The sequence below is a fragment of the Oryx dammah genome, unplaced genomic scaffold, assembly GCF_014754425.2.
Source record: "Oryx dammah isolate SB20612 unplaced genomic scaffold, SCBI_Odam_1.1 HiC_scaffold_28, whole genome shotgun sequence".
Taxonomy (NCBI): Eukaryota; Metazoa; Chordata; class Mammalia; order Artiodactyla; family Bovidae; genus Oryx; species Oryx dammah.
The window spans coordinates 7303765-7325249 of record NW_024070212.1 but is presented as its reverse complement, the minus strand read 5'-3'; the positions used below and the strand labels follow the sequence as shown (position 1 = coordinate 7325249).

At 44.6% G+C, this 21485-nt stretch overlaps 1 protein-coding gene across 2 annotated transcripts in view; it reads left to right on the top strand.

The window, feature by feature from the left end:
• Positions 1–10242: 10242 nt before the first annotated feature.
• Positions 10243–21485, top strand: part of LOC120855527 (carboxyl-terminal PDZ ligand of neuronal nitric oxide synthase protein-like) — a 360532-nt gene continuing 349289 nt past the window's right edge. For both annotated transcript variants that reach the window (XM_040230013.1, XM_040230012.1), the window contains exon 1: positions 10243–10446. In XM_040230013.1, coding sequence (XP_040085947.1) covers positions 10342–10446 — 105 coding nt within the window. In that variant the 5' untranslated portion in view covers positions 10243–10341. The remainder of the gene's footprint in view (positions 10447–21485) is intronic.

Genomic DNA, 21485 nt, shown 5'->3' with positions numbered 1-21485 from the left:
GGACTCAACGGACGTGAGTCTGAGTGAACTCTGGGAGTTAGTGGTGAACAGGGAGGCCTGGCGTGCTGCGATTCATGGGGTCGCAAAGAGTCGGACACGACTGAGCAACTGAACTGAACTGAACTGAGCGACTTTCACTTTCATCTCACTTCATAGTTTATTTACAATGTCCTGCCAATCTCTGCTATACAGCAAAGTGACTCAGTTTTATACATTCTTTTTAAAATATTATTTTTCTTTATAGCTTGTCCCAGGAGACTGAATATAGTTCCCTGTGTTATACAGTAGGGCCTTGTAGTTTATCCATCCTAAATGTAATAGTGTGTATCTACCAATTTGAAATTCCCAGTACATCTCTCTCCCTCCTCTACCTCCCTCCCCCTTGGCAATGACGAGTCTGATCTTTGGGTCTGCTTCCTTTTTAAAATGCTTAGTTAACTTCTTGGTTGCACTGGCTCTTCTTTGCCAGGTGGGCTTTCTCTGGTCGCAGTGAACCAGACCTGCTCTGTGTGGTGTGTGGCTTTCTCACTGCAGGGGCTTCTCTTATTGTGCAGCACAGGCTCTTAGCACACGGGCTTTGGTAGCTGCCGCATGCAGGCTCAGTAGTTGTGGCACGCAGTCCCGAGTTGCTCCATGGCATGTGGAATCCTCCTGGACCAGGAATCAAACCATGTCCCTTGCATTGGTGGGCGGATTCCAATCCACTGTACCACCAGCAAAGTCCTGCGAATCTGCTTCTGTTTTGTAGATAGGTTCGTTAGTACCATATATTAGATTCCACATATAAGTGATATCATCTGGTATTTGTCTTTCTCTTTGTGACTTACTTCATTTAGTATGATAATCTCCAGTTGCATCCATGTTGCTGCAAACGGCATTGTTTGGTACTTTTTTATGGCTGAGTAGTACACCATTCGGAGAAGGCGATGGCACCCCACTGCAGTACTCTTGCCTGGAAAATCCCATGGATGGAGGAGACTGGTGGGCTGCAGTCCATGGGGTGGCTAAAAGTCGGATACGACTGAACGACTTCACTTTCACTTTTCACTTTCATGCATTGGAGAAGGAAATGGCAACCCACTCCAGTGTTCTTGCCTGGAGAATCCCAGGGATGGGGGAGCCTGGTGGGCTGCCGTCTATGGGGTCGCACAGAGTCGGACACGACTGAAGCGACTTAGCAGCAGCAGCAGTACTCCATTATATATATGTACCATGTCATTTTTATCCATTCATCTGCTGATTGACATTTAGATTGTTTTCATGTTTTGGCTATCGTGAATAGCGCTGCTATGAATATTGGGGTGTATGTATCTTTTTGAATTATGGTTTTATCTGGATATATGCCCAGGAATGGGATTTCTGGCTCATATGGTAGTTCTATTTTTTGTTTTTGAGGAACCCTCACACTGTTCTCCATAGTGGCCTCACCAACTTGCATTCCCACCAACAGTGTAGGAGGGTACCATTTTCTCCACACCCTCTCCAGCATTTGTTATTTGTTGACTTTTTACTATTTATTTGATAATAAGTTGAACTGGCACCCTTGGCAGTGAAAGCACAGAGTCCTAACCACTAGACCTCTAGGGAATTCGTGGTAGGCTTTTGGATGATGGCCATTCTGACAGGTGTGAGGTGATACTTCATTATAGTTTTGATTTGTATTTCTCAAATAATCAGTCTCACCTCCTTCTTGAAGTCTTTCCTGACCATGCTGGTTCCAATTGGCTTTTTTCTTCCTTTCCCTCCATGACACTTAGAAATGATGCCTCTCACTTTATACTTTGATCATACTTAAATTACTTTTTGCACTTAAAAGTTGTATGTCACATTAAGGGTGTATATAAATCCTCTTATAAATCCTGCTACCCCTGGGAAAGTATTACAGCAGAAATACTTGTTAAATATGATTTTATTGCCTTATAATCAAATGGCTTTTTGACCAAAAACTGTTGCATCAATAACTATTTCTTACCTGAAATATTAGGCAGGGCCAAGAAACACAGCTATTAACTTTAACTTGAAAAACAATATTTTGAATTGTAAGCTGGGAATGGCTACACCATCCAAGAAATATTCTTAGAAGAATGTACAAGAAAAAGGGAAACCCAACCATCTTTCTTCAACTCACAATTCTTCAGACCTTGCTCCTTTCTCTGCTGCTGCTGCTGCTGCTGCTGCTAAGTCGCTTCAGTCGTGTCCGCTTCAGTTGTGTCCGACTCTGTGTGACCCCATAGACGGGGGCCCACTGTCTCTGGGATTCTCCAGGCAAGAACACTGGATCTTTTAATTCCCCACAAGTGTTCCAAGAGAAAGAAGATTCTTAAGCAGCCTGCAGGGCCTCTGAAAGTAGCTGTACCTTTCCATGCTATTTGCTTCATGCCTTTCTGGCCCAGGGGCGGGTGGGAAACACGCTATGGAGGGAAGGTCTCTAGCCTCCCACTCAGCCTGCATTCCCCCTTTCTCTAATTTTGCCAGCCCTCATGAGCTGTTGAGGAAAGCTTGGAACCCAGAAAGCATTCCATCTGGAAGCTGATTAAAAAAGTATTCAATTTATAAAAGTATAACTTGCATACTTTTGTAGAAAAAGACTTTCTCTAAAACAATATTTGTTTATTAGTTGTGTTGGGTCTTCATTACTGCGTGGCTTTTCTGTAGTTGTGGCGAGCATGAGCTTCTCATTGAGACGGCTTCTCTTACTGCGGAGCACAGGGTCTACGGCTTGCCGGCTTCAGCAGCTGTGGCTTCCAGCCTCTAAACCACAGGCTTAGTAGCTGTGGAGCGGCACATGGGGTGGGATCTTGGACCAGAGATTGAACCCGTGCCTCCTGCATTGGCAGGAGGATTCTTTACCACTGAGCCACCAGGGAAACCCCCAAAACTTACCTTTAAAATAGAAATAAGTGAGTCAATAAGAAATGTAGCTTGCTCTTGTAATGGGGGTACCCCCCATTACTTACCAAGACAGGAGGGTCATGGTGGAGAGGTCTGACAGAATGTGGTCCGCTGGAGAAGGGAATGGCAAGCCACTTCAGTATTCTTGCCTTGAGAACCCCATGAACAGTATGAAAAGGCAAAATCATAGGATACTGAAAGAGGAACTCCCCAGGTCAGTAGGTGCCCAATATGCTAGTGGAGATCAGTGGAGAAATAACTCCAGAAAGAATGAAGGGATGGAGCCAAAGCAAAAACAATACCCAGCTGTGGACGTGACTGGTTATAGAAGCAAGGTCTGATGCTGTAAAGAGCAATATTGCATGGGAACCTGGAATGTCAGGTCCATGAATCAAGGCAAATAGGAAGTGGTCAAACAGGAGATGGCAAGAGTGAATGTCGACATTCTAGGAATCAGCGAACTAAGATGGACTGGAATGGGTGAATTTAACTCAGATGACCATAATATCTACTACTGCGGGCAGGAATCCCTCAGAAGAAATGAAGTAGCCATCATGGTCAACAAAAGAGTCCGAAATGCAGTACTTGGATGCAATCTCAAAAATGACAGAATGATCTCTGTTTGTTTCCAAGGCAAACCATTCAATATCACGGTAATCCAAGTCTATGCCCCAGTCAGTAATGCTGAAGAAGCTGAAGTTGAATTGTTCTATGAAGACCTACAAGACCTTTTAGAACTAACACCCCAAAAAGATGTCCTTTTCATTATAGGGGACTGGAATGCAAAAGTAGGAAGTCAAGAAACACCTGGAGGAACAGGCAAATTTGGCCTTGGAATGCGGAATGAAGCAGGACAAAGACTAATAGAGGTTTGCCAGAAAATGCACTGGTCATAGCAAACACCCTCTTCCAACAACACAAGAGAAGACTCTACACATGGACATCACCAGATGGTCAACACCGAAATCAGATTGATTATATTCTTTGCAGCCAAAGATGGAGAAGCTCTATACAGTCAACAAAAACAAGACCAGGAGCTGACTGTGGCTCAGATCATGAACTCCTTATTGCCAAATTCAGACTTAAATTGAAGAAAGTAGGGAAAACCGCTAGACCATTCAGGTATTACCTAAATCAAATCCCTTATAATTATACAGTGGAAGTGAGAAATAGATTTAAGGGCCTAGATGTGATAGAGAGAGTGCCTGATGAACTATGGAATGAGGTTCGTGACATTGTACAGAAGACAGGGATCAAGACCATCCCCATGGAAAAGAAATGCAAAAAAGCAAATGACTGTCTGGGGAGGCCTTACAAATAGCTGTGAAAAGAAGAGAGGCGAAAAGCAAAGGAGAAAAGGAAAGACATAAGCATCTGAATGCAGAATTCCAAAGAATAGCAAGAAGAGATAAGAAAGCCTTCCTCAGCGATCAATGCAAAGAAACAGAGGAAAAGAACAGAATGGGAAAGACTAGAGATCTCTTCAAGAAAATTAGAGATACCAAGGGAACATTTCATGCAAAGATGGGCTCAATAAAGGACAGAAATGGTATGGACCTAACAGAAGCAGAAGATATTAAGAAGAGGTGGCAAGAATACACAGAAGAACTGTTCAAAAAAGATCTTCATGACCCAGATAATCACAATGGTGTGATCACTCATCTAGAGCCAGACATCCTGGAATGTGAAGTCAAGTGGGTCTTAGAAAGCATCACTACGAACAAAGCTAGTGGAGGTGATGGAATTCCAGTTGAGCTATTTCAAATCCTGAAAGATGATGCTGTGAAAGTGCTGCACTCAATATGCCAGCAAATTTGGAAAACTCAGCAGTGGCCACAGGACTGGAAAAGGTCAGTTTTCATTCCAATCCCAAAGAAAGGCAATGCCAAAGAGTGCTCAAACTACCGCACAATTGCACTCATCTCATATGCTAGTAAAGTAATGCTCAAAATTCTCCAAGCCAGGCTTCAGCAATATGTGAACCGTGAACTCCCTGATGCTCAAGCTGGTTTTAGAAAAGGCAGAGGAACCACAGATCAAATTGCCAGCATCCGCTGGATCACGGAAAAAGCAAGAGAGTTCCAGAAAAACATCTATTTCTGCTTTATTGACTATGCCAAAGCCTTTGACTGTGTGGATCACCACAAACTGTGGAAAATTCTGAAAGAGATGGGAATATCAGACCACCTGACCTCTTGAGAAACCTGTATGCAGGTCAGGAAGCAACAGTTAGAACTGGACATGGAACAACAGACTGGTTCCATAAAAAAGGAGTATGTCAAAGCTGTATATTGTCACTCTGCTTATTTAACTTCTACGCAGAGTACATCATGAGAAATGCTGGACTGGAAGAAACACAAGCTGGAATCAAGATTGCCGGCAGAAATATCAATAACCTCAGATATACAGATGACACCACCCTTATGGCAGAAAGTGAAGAGGAACTCAAAAGCCTCTTGATGAAAGTGAAAGAGGAGAGTGAAAAAGTTGGCTTAAAGCTCAACATTCAGAAAACGAAGATCATGGCATCTGGTCCCATCACTTCATGGGAAATAGATGGGGAAACAGTGGAAACAGTGTCAGACTTTATTTTTGGGGGCTCCAAAATCACTGCAGATGGTGACTGCAGCCATGAAATTAAAAGACACTTACTGCTTGGAAGAAAAGTTATGACCAACCTAGATAGCATATTCAAAAGCAGAGACATTATTTTGCCGACTAAGGTCCGTCTAGTCAAGGCTATGGTTTTTCCAGTAGTCATGTATGGATGTGAGAGTTGGACTGTGAAGAAGGCTGAGCGCTGAAGAACTGATGCTTTTGAACTGTGGTGTTGGAGAAGACTCTTGAGAGCCCCTTGGACTGCAAGGAGATACAACCAGTCCATTCTGAAGGAGATCAGCCCTGGGATTTCTTTGGAAGGAATGATGCTAAAGCTGAAACTCCAGTACTTTGGCCACCTCATGCGAAGGGTTGACTCATTGGAAAAGACTCTGATGCTGGGAGGGATTTGGGGCAGGAGGAGAAGGGGACGACAGAGGATGAGATGGCTGGATGGCATCACGGACTCGATGGATGTGAGTCTGAGTGAACTCTGGGAGATGGTGATGGACAGGGAGGCCTGGCGTGCTGCGATTCATGGGGTCGCAGAGAGTTGGACACGACTGAGCGACTGGACTGGACTGAACTGAACTGTGGGGAGTCAATTTCAATCACAAGGGGAAAAATATGTAGGCCAGCATCAAAATATGCAATACTTTTGAGAATAATCTTTTTTTATGGGACAAACATCCTAATTTGTTGCTTATGACTTCCCTGGTGGTCCAGTGGTTAAGAATCTGCCTTCTAATGCAGGGGATGCAGGTTCAATCCCAGAATGGGGAACTAATATCCCACATGCTGCAGGGTAACCAAGTTCCCATGCACTGCAACTACTACACCCACACGTGCAATGAAGACTCAGCACAGCCAAAAGAAAATTGTTGCTTACAAATTAAAAGATCATAATAAACCAAACTTGGATTAGAGACTATTAGTGATAGACGATATTGTTGGGGAATGGCAGAGAAGTCATTTAATATTTGTACTGACACCTTTTATTTTATTTTATTTTTAAATTTATTTTTTATTTTACTTTACAATTCTGTATTGGTTTTGCCATACATTGACATGAATCCACCACGGGTGTAATGGGCTAATGATTTCTAAATCTATGTGCCTATGGAGATACTGTCAAGTAAAAATGGTGCTATGAAAAAATAATCAGAGCTTTTTGGAGTTAAGTGTTAGCTAATGGAAAGAAAGTATTACATATTTACATTTAACATTATTATTTATAAGACGATTTTATGAGTTCTGTTAGTGTATCTGAGCAGTACTGAGCAAGCTGACATACTCTTCATTCTTTGTTGGTTATAGCCATGAAAGGATTCTTAGGACTTATTGCTTTATGACCTACACCAGCCACTTCTCTCACTCAGCCCGTTTGCTCACCTCTAAAATGGGGACTGATAGTACCTACCTCATATAGCCAAGTGAGACAAAGCATAGGATGTACTTAGCATAGCAAAGCAGGTATTTTATGATCAAAAACTAATTTTCTCAGTTTTAAATGTGCTAAGAATACAGTTTGCCATCAATTTATTTTAAATCCATATTTGTGTGATGAAAAGATTACCAAGTTAGGAGATCTAGGCTTCCCTGGTGGCTCAGAGGGTAAAGAATCTGCCTGCAATGTGGGAGACCCAGGTTCGATCTGTGGGTTGGGAAGATCCTCTGGAGAAGGAAATGGCAACCCACTCCAGTATTCTTGCCTGGAGAATCCCATGGACAAAGGAGCCTGGCGGGTTACAGTCTATAGGGTGGCAAAGAGTTGGGCATGACTGAGTGACTCGACTTCACTTCTTCAGCCTGTAGTGATAACTAGGCAAATTAACCTCTCTGGGTTTCTGTTCCTTTGGATTTATGAAGGAGCTGGATTAGATCTCTGAGTAGTTTCCATTTCTCAAGTTCCATGTTAGGATTTTTTTCCAATTCATTTTTAAACAAAATTTTAATAAAATTTAACATAAGAAGCATTGTATGCTTTAGCAATCTATTTTTAAATTAAACATATATCAGATTAAAATCGTATTATGCAGTGTTTAAAATACCGAAGGATATGAAAAATGATACATGCACCTATCATTCACTTTAAGAGATAAAAAAATTGGAAAATTGTGAGTGAAGTTCAACTGTATTTAAAGGTGCAAAAAGAAGATTGAAATATCTGCTAAAAAAAATTACTTTGGATGTCCATTGTTTCTGAAAGAAGGGTGTTTTTGTGCCTGTGTGGCTCTGATGTTATAGTAAGTGGAGGCCAAAGCAGCGGACAGACCCCTCCTTTGGGGAACATTTCATCCAACTGAAGCGAAGCAAATATAGCTTAGCAACAAAAAAACACCTAAATAAAACATGGACCCTGTATTTGATATGCATATTATTTGCAGTAAGATTTTTATGGCAATCCAGGCTAATGGAAACACTCCTTGACAAAGAACTGGATTTAAATTTTGGCTTCTTTCCATTCTAAATATGTGACCTTGGGCAATTTAAGCAATCCTCTCTGCCTCAGTTTCTTCATGAAATGGGGCTTACCTTAGGGTTGTTGTGAATATTACATGAGATAATATAGGCAAGGCTCCAACAACAATGCCTGACACATAAAGTTCAATGAATATTAGCTATTATTATTATCCAATTCCATAAATAATTATTGGATGTCTACTATGTAGCAGTCTCTGTACTAGATCCTGAAATATCTGTGGAGTTTCAGCTTTTTGCATCTGGTGTACAAAGAATGTGTTACAGAGTTAGATACAAAATTCTGGTAAATGTAGCATTCCAGTGGGACCCAAGTTAATCTATTAAAATAAAGGCCATTTGGAGTTCAGAAGACTTTTTAAATTCAGAAGGGAATATGAGATACAAATGAAGTAGTTACTTAAGGTCTTGCCTTTTAGTTGTTGAGTTCCTGTGCCAGGTTTTAGAGAGGGCATTAGGATGCATATTAAAACCACGGTGACATTCAAAGAGTCACACATGCCTGATTAGACTTTCATGTCCTGTATTTATAAAAAGGTTAGTGGAGCATTTCCTCTGTGCAAATTATTTTTGGTTCTTACTAATATTTATGAATATAATAAAGTTTATACAGCAGAAGGTATATGATTAATTTGTTTTAGTCATCAGCTTGCTTTCATACAAAGAGATATCCCAGAAGAGCTACATCTTGACCAGTAATTTCAGCAGGTAGGGATCAGGCAACATATAGCAAGGAGCAACTGTACTTCAGCACTATGGGGCAAAATAAGAAATAGATTTATGACAATAATGTGTTCTCTTATATAAGTGTATCACAAATATTATAGGAAGACATGCCTCTTGGAAGTAATTTTATTGTGATGCTTTTGGGGCCTTGACTATACAACAATAGTGTCTGTATGTCAAGTTGTCCCGGGTGGATGTGTCCACAAGATATTAGTAGGTTTAAATTGAATTCAATAGAGTTGCTGACCATTGGCTCTCAGTGATCTCAGGTTGGGCTAGCTTTGGCACCAGACTGTCTGGTTACTTTTGACTCGCGGATAGTATTAACCCATGTTCCTCTACCCATGGGGTCGGACACATAATTGGTCACTAACTATCCCTTTGCCCCGCCCTTCCTTTGCACATTTTTGCACGGAAAAAAACAAACAAACAAACTCTTGGTGTAAAGGAGAAAAGTGAATGGGCCGCTTCTTAACAATAAGCAAACTGAACTGAAGCACTTCCTAAGGTAGGAAGAGTAATAACAACTTGGAAGCCCATTTTGTCTACACCAGCTTTAGGTTGTTGAAGAAAATGGAAACGTTGTGGGCTCTTTTGTCCTTATTACGCTTCATCGGCCTATTCCATTTCCATGAGGCTTATGGTTTTAATATTAACACTAAAACACCCCCAAAGGCATCCCTACAACCCTCCAATAATACAAGTCACAAAACACAGCTCAAAGGAACGAACACAAAGCACCTGCGATCGTCCTCCATTTGGGTGCAGTCTTGATTCTCCAGAGAAAGGAAACTCACAGAATTAATGGTCTGAATACACAAGGGCCAGGACTTGGGCCTTCCTGGTAAAACATAAAAACAAAACAATAAACACCAGCCCCTCCCCCCTCCAAAAAACAAAAACAGAAAACCCAAGGCGCCGCCGCTGCTAACTATTAGGAGCCTGGCTCAGACTCCGACTGTAAAAAACAAAAGCAGGACAGAGCCTGCGTTCCTGGGACACCGGCTGTCCAGGGTCAGGGCGAAGTTCCAAGGGTCCAGCCCTGGGACGCGGGCAGAGCCGGGCGCCAGGCTCCCGCGGACTTTCACCTGCTCCGCGGGCAGCGCGGGGGCGGGCCCGGCGGCGGGCGGAGCCTGGGCGCCCTGCGGGAGGAGCCGGCCCGGGCCCGCCCCGCAGGAGGAGTCGCTCGCCGGCGGCTGATCCGGCGTCTCCGTGACAGGCACCCAGCTCCGCCGCCGCCGCCGCCGCCTTTTCTTCCTCGTCCCGGGCTGTCCGCGCCTCTGTTCCCGGGCCAGCGCCGCGCCCAGTCCCAGCGCGGGCCGCGCGCCCACCGCTGCCCTCCCCCGGCCTGGGCGCCGCGCTGCCCGCTCCCCCCGCCGCCCCCGCCGCCTTCCTCGCCGGCAGGAATTGCGCGGCCACAGCGCCGCTCGCGTCGCCCGCATCCGCGCAGCCCGGCCCTCGGCGTCTCTCCGAGTCCCGGCTTCCACGGCCGCCGCGCGGCCGGGGCGCCTCCAACCCGGCGACCCTCCGCTTGCGCCCCCTCCGCGCGCCGCCGCCCCCGGCTCCCGCCTCCCCTCCCAGCGGTCTCGCCAGCTCCTTCCTGCCTCCACCGCCTCTGGAGGAGCCGGTCCACCGCGGGTCACCATGCCCAGCAAAACCAAGTACAACCTTGTGGACGATGGTCACGACCTGCGGATCCCCTTGCACAACGAGGACGCCTTCCAGCACGGCATCTGCTTCGAGGCCAAGGTGAGGGGCCCCTGGGGAAGGGACTGTCCCGGAGGGGGCATGTCTGAGCGGATGGGATGCGCAGCCATCCCGGACGCAGAGCTGGTGGTGGGTTAGGCTGATTTGGGGGCCTTTCTGTTAGGGAGGATGACTCCCCTTCTCTGTATAGAATTCCGCGGGTTCCTGCCCAGAACTGCTAAAGAGTAACTGCAAAGTTAGAGCGGTATTGCTTCATCCCCCTCCTCCCACCTGCAAACTGCCCCATCCTTACCCACCCAGGACTCACTGAGTTACTTCCCGGATCCCTCCTTCTGAGAAGAATCCAGTCGGGGAGCGCAGCCTGGACTTGGTTCTTTCGAATCGCTTTAGGGAAGCTTTGGTGTCATTTACCTGTTGGGATCCCGTGGGAGAGGTGCTTTCAGAAAGGTCTTTTATAAGGGGAATACCTGCTTCCTGATTGAAGAAAATAATACAGGGGTGGGTTTGTTTTTAGATTCCTGGTAAACCCAGCCAGGTGTCAGAGTCACTTCCTAAATGCCTTATTAGCCACGACTCCTTTGCAAGTGCCAGTCATTGAAGGGGGAGGTGTGGTGAAAGCTGCCCGGTTGCTAGTTTTGTGGCGTAATGTGAAGTTTCAGCATCTAGTAGGGGACTGCTGCTGAAGAATTTATCGGTGAGGGCGGGGGGAGGGAGGCGCGGCAACAGGAATTTTCAGCTCAGAGCCCCAGGTCCGTCCTTGGGAGAGGGGGTGGGGCGGAAGCCTCTGAACTGCACCATCAGGTGTGAATAAGGCTGGCCCCCTGTCACGCACCTCCCAGAGTGAGGAGTTCTGGTTTCTGAGTTTGCACCCGGGGTTCCTGCCCATCACGAGGGAGGAGTCCTTCTGCTCTTGCTTCATGCTTCTTGACACCCTCCCCTCAAGACTCAAGGATGCTCAGCACCTACTGTGTGCCTGTCACTGACAAGTGACGGAAAATACCACCCCTCCTAGTCGGTTGTGTCTTGCTGGTTTTGGAAAGGTAATGTGTTCGACATGGAGGCAGTTTTACTCTCTGTCCCCTTTTTCTCCTTCATGACTTTGTAGGCAAGGTGTTAAGCATCTCAGGCAAGGATTACTCCATCAGGTGGCTATTTCCTTCAATTCATGAGACATCTTTTTGAGTGTCTGATGTGAGTCCAGTGCAGTCTCAGTTATCTCTCAGTTTTTTTTTTTTTTCCTTCTCCTGGTGATGTTAAATCTTACCTTTTCTCCCGCTTCCTGAATAACCTTCCCCCAACCATATTTGCTAGAGCTAGGAGGACACCCCCTGTTCCCCTAGACATCAAGCCCTGCAGTGGAATGCAGAACTGAATTACTGGGTATGGCTGGGACCAGAGTGGGGCTGTAGCCAAGATCTTATCTTGCTTCTCTCAGAATAGATCTGGTTGGTTTGATACCAGATCAGATGGGTTAATGTTTGTCTGGGCCTGTTGCTTTGGTGAGCAGGTTTTTAAATTTTAAGGTATGAGTTTTCATCACATCATGACTTAATTTTCTCGGACACGCATGAACTAGGCAGTTGGCTTTGGTCTTGTTTGGTTCACCATTACTCTGCAAGGCTGGGCGGCAGAAGAGAGATCAGGATTAAAGTGTTTTTAACCTTTTGATTCTTTTCTCACAGTCTCTGCTAGTTTTGTCCTAGCTAGGACTCTTAACCTAGTGTGCGTAAGAATCACCAGGCGAGGTTGTTGACAACTCTGATTGTTGCCGCCCCAAATTCTACTCTGACACATCTAGGGAGAGAGCAGGGCTGTGCCCCTCTAAGGAGCGTTCCGGGAGCTTTAATGCAGGTGATTGGGACCAAAAGTGGAGAAACACTGGTGGTGTGGTTCCTATGGTAACTTCCCTGGATTCATACACAGCGGTGCTTGATAAGAGGAGGGGGAACCACGGTTGGTCCCTACTGTGTTCCCATTACAGATCTGGGGTGCAGCACACCAAGGGTTCTGCTTTGAGAATGGTGAAGGGGGGAAGAAAGGGCAGGGCTGACTTTGAGAACTGGGTCCTAACTCCCAGCTGTTTGTAATCGATGCTGGACACCAGTACATTCAAATCATGTTAGCTGAGACCTGAGCAGAGGTGGAAGTAGAAGCTTTTCTTCCTGTGAGCATCTGGCAAGTGCCTCGTCTGGCTGGTTTTCACATCCCTCCTGAGCAGTGTCCATGGAAGTGCATGATTACTGGGATTTCAGGGTTAAAAATGCGCCACACTCACACTCGTTCCTTGTTTTGGAAAAGCACAGGCTGTAAAATGTAAATGTATCCATGCTGCCTTGTCAAGTACCCTTGGAAAATGAGCCCAGATCTTTGCCTCCCAAGGGCTGGCAGTTTTTCGGGATCAACACTGGATGGAGTGACTTTTTGGATGGATGCATTCGTTTTCAGGGTGCTGCAGAGATTGAAAGGTTATGGCTAGGAACTGAAAGGCATCTGGGCATCAGAGGTTCTGTGCACTTAAAAACCACACCATCCATTTAATTATCAAGTGGAATCCTAGAGGTGTTTCACCTGCAGTACTTCGTGTGATTCTCACTGTTTCCCTGGAGGTCTGTGTAGGCGCATCTCCTTATATCTTATCAACGAGGATACGTTGCCCGCTTTAGCTCTGTGTATGGCAGAGCTATGGTTTAAACCTGGGAGCTTTGACTGTAGACTCTCAAATCCAATGCTCATTCATTTACTAATTTTTATGGAATGTTCACTCTATCCTGGGCAATTGGTCTGATTCACGGTTCACTGGTGGGGCATCCTTAGGTTGCTGGCCTCTCTGACCAGCGAATTTTTAGTGCTGGGCTCTTTCCAGATATAATCTTGGGCTGGGAACTGCTCTTAAGGGATACTGCTCTCTGTGTCAGAAAGGGCACGTGGCTCACTAACCATTGCTGATGGGTGGGTGGTGGAAGTCCTTCTAGGCTTGAAAGCCTGTGTGGCTCCTTTCTGTCTGCCTCCCTTTTTCCCTCTCTCAGTATACCTTCCTGGTGGCCAGTGCCATCAACTGACTGTCTCTGCTTGCTGGGTGCGAAGAAGACCTCTGATGATAATGGTGCAAAGAATAAGAGTATTAATAGCACAGATATGCTTTACATTTGTAGGTTGATTTTTAATTTTCATGGGACTTTCGCACACAAAAATTTTCCTTATGTGGCTGGGGGAACATTAGAGTTGTTTCCATTTTTCAAATGAAAAAAATGGGAATCAGATTAACTTGTCCAGGGTCACAGAACTGATGAGAGGATAATGATTATAGCTGATATTTAGTGAATGCTTACTATGGACCATGTATTGTTTTAGGTGCTGCCTCACTTAAGTCTCATGTTGCGGCGCTTTTGAGTCCTAGTGCGTGGTTCCTTCATCTCACCCTGGAGTGGTAGCTGCCTCTGTATTCCCGGCTCTCATCGCCTAGTGCACTCACTGATCTGGGCCTGTATGGCACAGCCTATCAGAAATAGAAAGCACCTTAGCTCACTCCTACAACTTCCTCATTTTACAGATGAGGAAATTGAGGTCCAGAGGGGAAGTTGTTGACCCAAGGACCCGTAGCTAGGTAAGAACAGAACCAGGACTCATTACTAGTTTCCTGGCTTCAAGTTGGTTTCAGTTATCTGTTGCTGTGTAACAAGCTATCTCAAAACTCAGTGGCTTAAGACAAGGTCTGTTTAACCTGCTCATGATTCATGAGCCAGGAATTCAGTCAGGGCTTTGCCGGGCTGTTCTTCTGTTCACCGTGGTGCGGACTGGATCACTCACTTGGCTTCATTCTGCAATGGCTGGGCTTGTCCTAGAAGGTGCCACTTCATGGCTGTGCCTTGGTGGTCCTCCATGTGGTGGTTCTTTCCATTGGGTAGCTTGGATTTCCTCATAGCATGGTGGCCCTTTGGTCTGGCAGCTGGCTTTCAACAGGGAATGTTTCCAGCAGGGAAGGTGGAAGCTCTTAAGGCCTGGCCTCCGAGGTACACGGAATCACTTCTGCATACTGTTGGTCAGATCAGGCCATAGCCGGGCTTAGATTCAAGAGGAGGTAAAGGAGACTTCACTTCTTGGTGGAGACCGTGGTCACTGTGCAAGAGTACATGTGGGGTGAGATAATTCTGAAGCCACCTTGGGGTCACGGTCCACCATAAAATTTTGTGTTCTCTCCCTTCTTCGTATGCCTTCTCCAATGATGAGTGTTCTTTGAGGACCTTGTCTCATGTGTCTGTGTATAACTTCCTCCCCCAACATCAGGTACATATATATATAGTCAGCAGTAGCAAATTATTAAGTGGAAGAAATGACCAATTATAAAAATTCTAAAAGCCGTAAATACATTGTCTTATTGCTGAGCGATGTGGGGGCTTTGCGAGTTCTTGGTCAAATCTGAACTGAATTCTCTAGTCATTGTTTCCCTCTTTGCTAAATGGCTTGACTGGCTGATGATGTGGTTGTGGCTTTTAGAGATTCCAATAACCCCACACCACAGGTTTCCTGTGGATAAATCTTAAACACACTGTCTTGAGGCTTCCAGGTTAGGATGTTACATACATTGATTCATCATAAATGGGGTACTCTAACTCAAACCTAACCTAATAGCTTCATAAGAAGCTGTGATTTTGGTTCTGTGATCAGAGCCAACACTGATATGTTCTGGGTGTGTGCTCCCCACAGCCTCTCCACCCTCGCCCCCCAAACCTGCACGAGTCCTGTCTTCCAGGATTGTGGACAAGTACAGATTCAGATAGATGCCCTCATCTGAATTCTATCACATTCTATCTAATGTGTATTCGATGATGTCATCATTGAAGTGCAGGTTATTTCACCTTAGTAGGTATTTGGCCAGATGCTTTAAAATCTATTGTTACCTTCTGCCTGGGCCAGATGAGTCTTTGGGGGATGATGAGTCTCAAAGATACGGTACTGCTTAGAAACGGTACCTGTTTTTATTCACCCTGATTTTGCTCTCAGGCGTCCCAGGGTGTTACTCCACACACAGCTGGTGTTTTAGAACTTAATGAGCAAATCTATTTCTATCCTATCAGTACATTCCATGATGCTGCCACATCTCCTTTGCCCAGAAGGTCCCATTAGTCCATTTAGTGGTCAAGATTACACTGTCCGTGTCATGCGCCTTTTGCCAGTCACCCATATCCAAGACCCTAATCAGACTGGCTGTTTATTATGGTTCACTCATAATGTGCAGCTTGCAGAACCCAGATCTTCAGAAGGCTTTCTTTGATCATTGTTGCCTACCTCCTCTCCCTCATTGCGTTGAGGCTGCCCTTGGCTCCTCAGGGCCCTCCTGCTGAACTTCTGCTCTCCCAGCAGCCTGGGGCCCTGCCCATCATGCTTCCGCCCCTCCCATTTTCCTGCTTGACACTATGGGCTGGGTCTCTCCTACTTTTTTCCCCCCGTTTTTGGAAAAAGAACTTCATTCTTTTCTCCACTCCCTTTTTCCTGATAGCTATAATTGACCTACCGTACAATTCGTGATTACATATACCATTAAGTAGCTTTTAATGTGTTCATAGTGTTGTGCAGCCATCACAATGGTCAATTTTAGAATTTTTTCATCACCTCAAAAAGGAACTCTGTGTCCTTTAGCTAGCATCCTCCTGTTTCCCCATTCGCTGCAGCCCTAAGCGACGACTAATCTACTTTCTATCTCTAGACTTGGCTGTTCTGGACATATTCTGTAAATGGAGTCATGGAGCGTGTGGGCTTTTTGTGACTGGCTTCTTTCACTCTGCATAATATTTTCAGGATTCATGCATCTTGTAGCATGTATCAGGACTTCATTCCTTTTTATGGTCAAATAATATTCCATCATATGGCTATATCACATTTTATCCATTTATCAGTTGATGAACATTTAGGTTGTTTGTTTTTTAACTATTATGAATAATGCTGCTATAAACATTTCAAGTACAAGTTTTGTGTGATACATGCTTAAATTTCTCATGGGTAGATAGGTAAGAGTGAAATTGCTGGACTGTATGGTAACTGTGTTTAACCATTATGGGACTCCCACAATATTTTCCAGTGTTCAGTTCAGTTGCTCAGTCGTGTCCAACTTTTTGTGACCGCATGGACGGTAGCACACCAGGCTTCCCTGTCCTTCACCAACTCCTGGACCTTGCTCAAACTCATATGCATGGAGTTGGTGATGCCATCCAACTGTCTTATCCTCTGTCATTCCCTTCTGCTCCTGACGTCAGTCTTTCCCAGGATCATGGTCTTTTCAAATGAGTCAGTTTTTCACATCAGGTGGCCAAAGTATTGGCACTTCAGCATTAGTCCTTCCATTGAATATTCAGGACTGACTTCCTTTACGATGGACTGGTTGGATCTCCTTGCAGTCCAAGGGACTCTCAAGAATCTTCTCCAACACCACAGTTCTAAAGCATCAGTTCTTTGGTGCTCAGCTTTCTTTATAGTCCAACTCTCACATCCATACATGACCACTGGAAAAACCATAGCTTTGACTGGGCAGACCTTTGTTGACAAAGTAATGTCTCTGCTTTTTAATATGCTGTCTAGGTTGGTCATAGCTTTTTTTCCAAGGAGCAAGTGTCTTTTAATTTCATGACTGCAGTCACCATCTGCAGTGGTGTTGGAGCCCCCCAAAATAAAGTCTGTCACTGTTTACACTGTTTCCCCATCTATTGCCATGAAGTGATGGGACCAGATGCCATGATCTTCGTTTTCTGAATGTTGAATTTTAAGCCAACTTTTTCACTCTCCTCTTTCACTTTCATCAAGAAGCTCTTTAGTTCTTTGCTTTTTGCCACAAGGGTGGTGTCATCTGCATATCTGAGGTTATTGATGTTTCTCCTGGCAGTCTTGATTCCAGCTTATGCTTCTTCCAGCCCAGCATTTCACATGATTTATTCTGCAAATAAGTTAAATAAGCAGGGTGACAGTATATAGCCTTGACATACTCCTTTCCTGATTTGGAACCAGTCTATTGTTCATGTCCAGTTCTAACTGTTGCTTCTTGACCTGCATACAGATTTCTTAAGAGGCAGATAAGGTGGTCTGGTATTCCCATCTCATTAAGAATTTTCCAGTTTGTTGTGACCCACACAGTCAAAGGCTTTGGCGTAGTCAATAAAGCAGAAGGAAATGGCACCCCACTCCAGTATTGTTGCCTGGAGAATCCCAGGGACGGGGAAGCCTGGTGGGCTGCAGTCCATGGGGTCGCACAGAGTCGGACACGACTGAAGTGACTTAACAGCAGCAGATGTTTTTCTGGTGTGGCTGCAGCATTTTACTTTTCCACAGCAATGTGTTAGGATTCTGATTTCTCCACATTTTCACTGACACTTCTTTTAATCCACCTTTTTGATTCTAGCCATCCTAGTAGGTATGAAGTGGTATCTCATTGTGGTTTCGGTTGGTATTTCCCTGATGACTAACAATATAGAACATCTTTTCATGGGCATTTATTGGTTATTTGCAAATCTTTGGAGAAATGTCTGTTCAGATCTTTTGCCCATTTTTAAATTGGATTGTCTTTTTTTTTTTTAATTGCTGCAGGGTAAGAGTTCTTTCTGTGTTCTGTATTCAAATTCATTATGTAGATTTGCAAGTATTTTCACCTATTCTGTGGGTGGTCTTTTTGCTTTCCTGGTATGCTTTTGAAACACAAACGTTTTAAATTATGAAGTAGAATTAATTTTTTTCTCCCCTCTTTCTTTTTAAGACTCATTCGCCCTCCATCTGCTGCTAGCTCACCTTTCCTTAGTCTGTTCATTACCCCATCACTCCCCACCCTAATGTTCGCAAGATTCCATCTTACCCGCTGTTGGCTCACTCCTCTGCCCAGGAGTGTGCTGTGACCTTCCCTTATGAGAAAACTCTCTTCTCTCCATCTTTTTACTCATCAGCATGTTGTTTTCTTCCTTTTATAGCTAAGCCTCATGAAAGAGTGATCTACTCTCTGCAGTTTCTCACTATTCATTCAGTCCCTGGCTGTGTCCTTCCCACTTCTGGCTGCCATATAGGAATTGTTCGATTGTCACCCTTCTCTGTCCTCCACCTTTTTGAGTTTTCTTCTTGAGCAGCTGTCCTGTCTTTCTTGGGATGCCCCATTCAGCTCTCTGCAGGCTCTCTGTTGGCCGGGCATAGCCCCCCTGTCTGTACCTTCTCTTTGCTGCTTGCTCTTTCTCTGCTCATTGACCTCTCCGGTGAATGCTTGATTCCGTCCTTCCTCCTTACCCCTAATTATGTTGGCTCCTGGGTCTCTAACTCCAGTTCAGTTTCCAGATCTTTCTTTTAGCTTCCTGCTGGCTGGCTCTACCCCACTGAACATGTTGCTAATCCCATCACTCAATCATCTTGTTTTCAAATCTGACACTTTATACTTCTTTAGATGACCCCACTATCCTCTCAGGCACCAGGATTGACACTTTGGAGCAGTGCTTGAATCCTTTCGTATAACAGTGAACTCAACTATGGATTGAGTACCTTTTGTGGCCGGGCTCTTCCCAGACGTCCCCTGCTCCCAACTTCAAGTCAGTTGCTGCATCCTTGAAGTTTCACAGTGATATCCATCCAGGCATTCTGCTTCTTCCTTCTCATTTCTGGCTGGTTCAGATGGACACCACCTCTCACCATACTGTTTCAGTTACTTTCTGGAGACCTCTACTTTATCCTGTAAACTTTTGCTCTGTTAATTATTCTGAAATATGACCGTGATATCCTTCTACTCAAAACACTAAAAGTTTCTAAGCCTACCATATTGGGTCAAAACTTCTTAGCCTGATATTCAGGGCTCTCTGGTTTTGAGTGATTCTCTTCAATTACTCGTACCTACCATTCCCTCAACCTTTCCTGTGATTCCCCATCTGTATCTCAGGCCCAGGCCACTGTCACTCTGTGAAGTGGATGTTACTAGTCCCTTCTATGTGGCAGGAACTGACTAAACCCCGTTATGTGTTATAGCTGCTTGCCCTCGTCTGATTTCACACCCCGAGTCGTCATCTTTAGGGTCCCTGCTACTCTGCCCCGCCGTGTCTTCTGCATTGCTGACTGCAGTGCCTTGTATATAGAAAAAAATGTATTTTGAATCAATGAATATAATTTCTAAGGTGCTCTCTACAAGGACTGCCAGGACCCTGCTGTATTACCCAAGGGCTGGGGATGCCTCAGCTGGCTCTGGTCTCCTCTGGCTTTTTTTTTCTTGCTTTAGGCCTGTAACTCTCAGGCCTCAGTGAGACTAGTCCCTGATCCCAGGAGGTATCCCCCATCCCCACCTGACAGAATGCCACTGCCTTCCAAAGAAAGTGCCAGGTAAACGTTTTCCCTGAAGTGAATGAAGTTCCGGGGATGAACATGCAGCAGACTTAGAATCTTTGATTGTAGAACATGTGGCCGATTTTAGGAGTAGATAACTGTCATTTATCAGTAAAAAATATTTTCAACCTGTTATGTTGTTATTAATGATTTGATACCTTTTCCCCTAGTTCTTTATTTTTTATTTTATAGTTTTTATAACATGAATTTGATTGACAGCATAGTGTAAATGGATTCAGGGGCCAAATTGTGTTTGGGTTCAAATCCTGGCTCTGTCCCTCACTTGCTGTGTGAACTTGAGTTAGTTAACATTTCTCCTTTAGCATCTGCATCTCTAAAAAGAGGATACAAATGTCACATGCCTCATAGGGTTAAAGAGAGGAAAAAATGAGTTATGTATGCAAATACCCAGGATAGTGCCTGGCAATGAGCGGGTCGCTATTTTTATTATTGCTGTTTAGTCCTGCAGATTGCAATTTAAATTTCATCTGTGCATGGTTTAATGTAAAAATTGTCATATACTCTGTTTTTTCCCCTAATGAATCAAAGGCCTAGTAGTGTATTATCTTCATTTTACATGTCTGCTTAAAAAAATCTAGCTATTATTCTTGATTCCTAAAGTTGCAAATCAGACAGTGCGACTGCTTTGTGGACTTAAAATAGCTGTCAGCCGCCTCGAGAAGCAATAAGGAGGGGTTAACTGGCTTCTAGTACATGCCCCCATCACATTTGTTCCAGCCTTTTAATCCTCATTCGGATTAAAAATCACAGACTCTTAAGTACAGTATGTTGTCTGTCTTCACGGTCTTTCTCTGAATTTCTTGGATAAATAGTTCTTTAAGCAGAGGTAATCTAAGCAGGAGGAATCTTGCATCATGGGATTAATTAATACCTTGTGATGCTTACAATTCCCTTTCCAATTGTTATATTCAGCATCATGTTTCCTTTTAAGTACTGGAGCAGCTGGCTTTAAAAGTTACTTAAAATGGCACTTCCAGCAAGTTCTGTGCCCAGAGTGTTGGAACGCTTTTGTACTCCTAGTCTCCTATCCCTTGTGTGAATCTAAATTGGTTTTCTGCAGCACTTCAGTGAGACTTGTGTGTCTTATACTCTTATGGGTCCTTCTATGGAACTGAGGACAGTGGCTACTACTATCATTTATTTTTTAAAGTTTTTTTTTTTTTAATTTATGTGTTTTAATTGTTGGCTGTGCTGGGTCTTTGTTGCTACGCTCAGGCTTTCTCTAGTTGCAGCAGTCAGGGGCTACTGTCTAGCTGTGGTGCGCTGGTTTCTCCTTGCCGTGGTTTCTTGTTAAGGTGGTTTCTCTTGTTGCAGAGCATGGACCCTAGGGCATGCAGGCTTCAATAGTTGCAGCATATGGGCTTAGCTGCCCAGAGACATGTAGGATTGAATTCGTGTCCCCCGCGTTGGCAGGTGGATTCTTAACCACTAGACCATGAGGGAAGTCCCCTCTCTGCCTATTCTTGAAGCTGCAGTGCTTTCCAGAACTGCTGAAATGATCAGCCTTGAGAGTTGAATGCAACCTGGGACTCCTAGCAAGGGGTGTCTGAGAAGAGGGTACTTGCCCAGTGCTCCCTGTACTCAGAACATTCTGAACTCCATTAGCCTGTATGTGAGCACATTAGAGAGAATACTGTTTGCATGCTTGCAGAACCATCTCATGTACCATGTTCTGAGAGGTTCTTCCCTGCTGGTGTACATTGCTTATGTCTTGATTTAGACTATAAGCT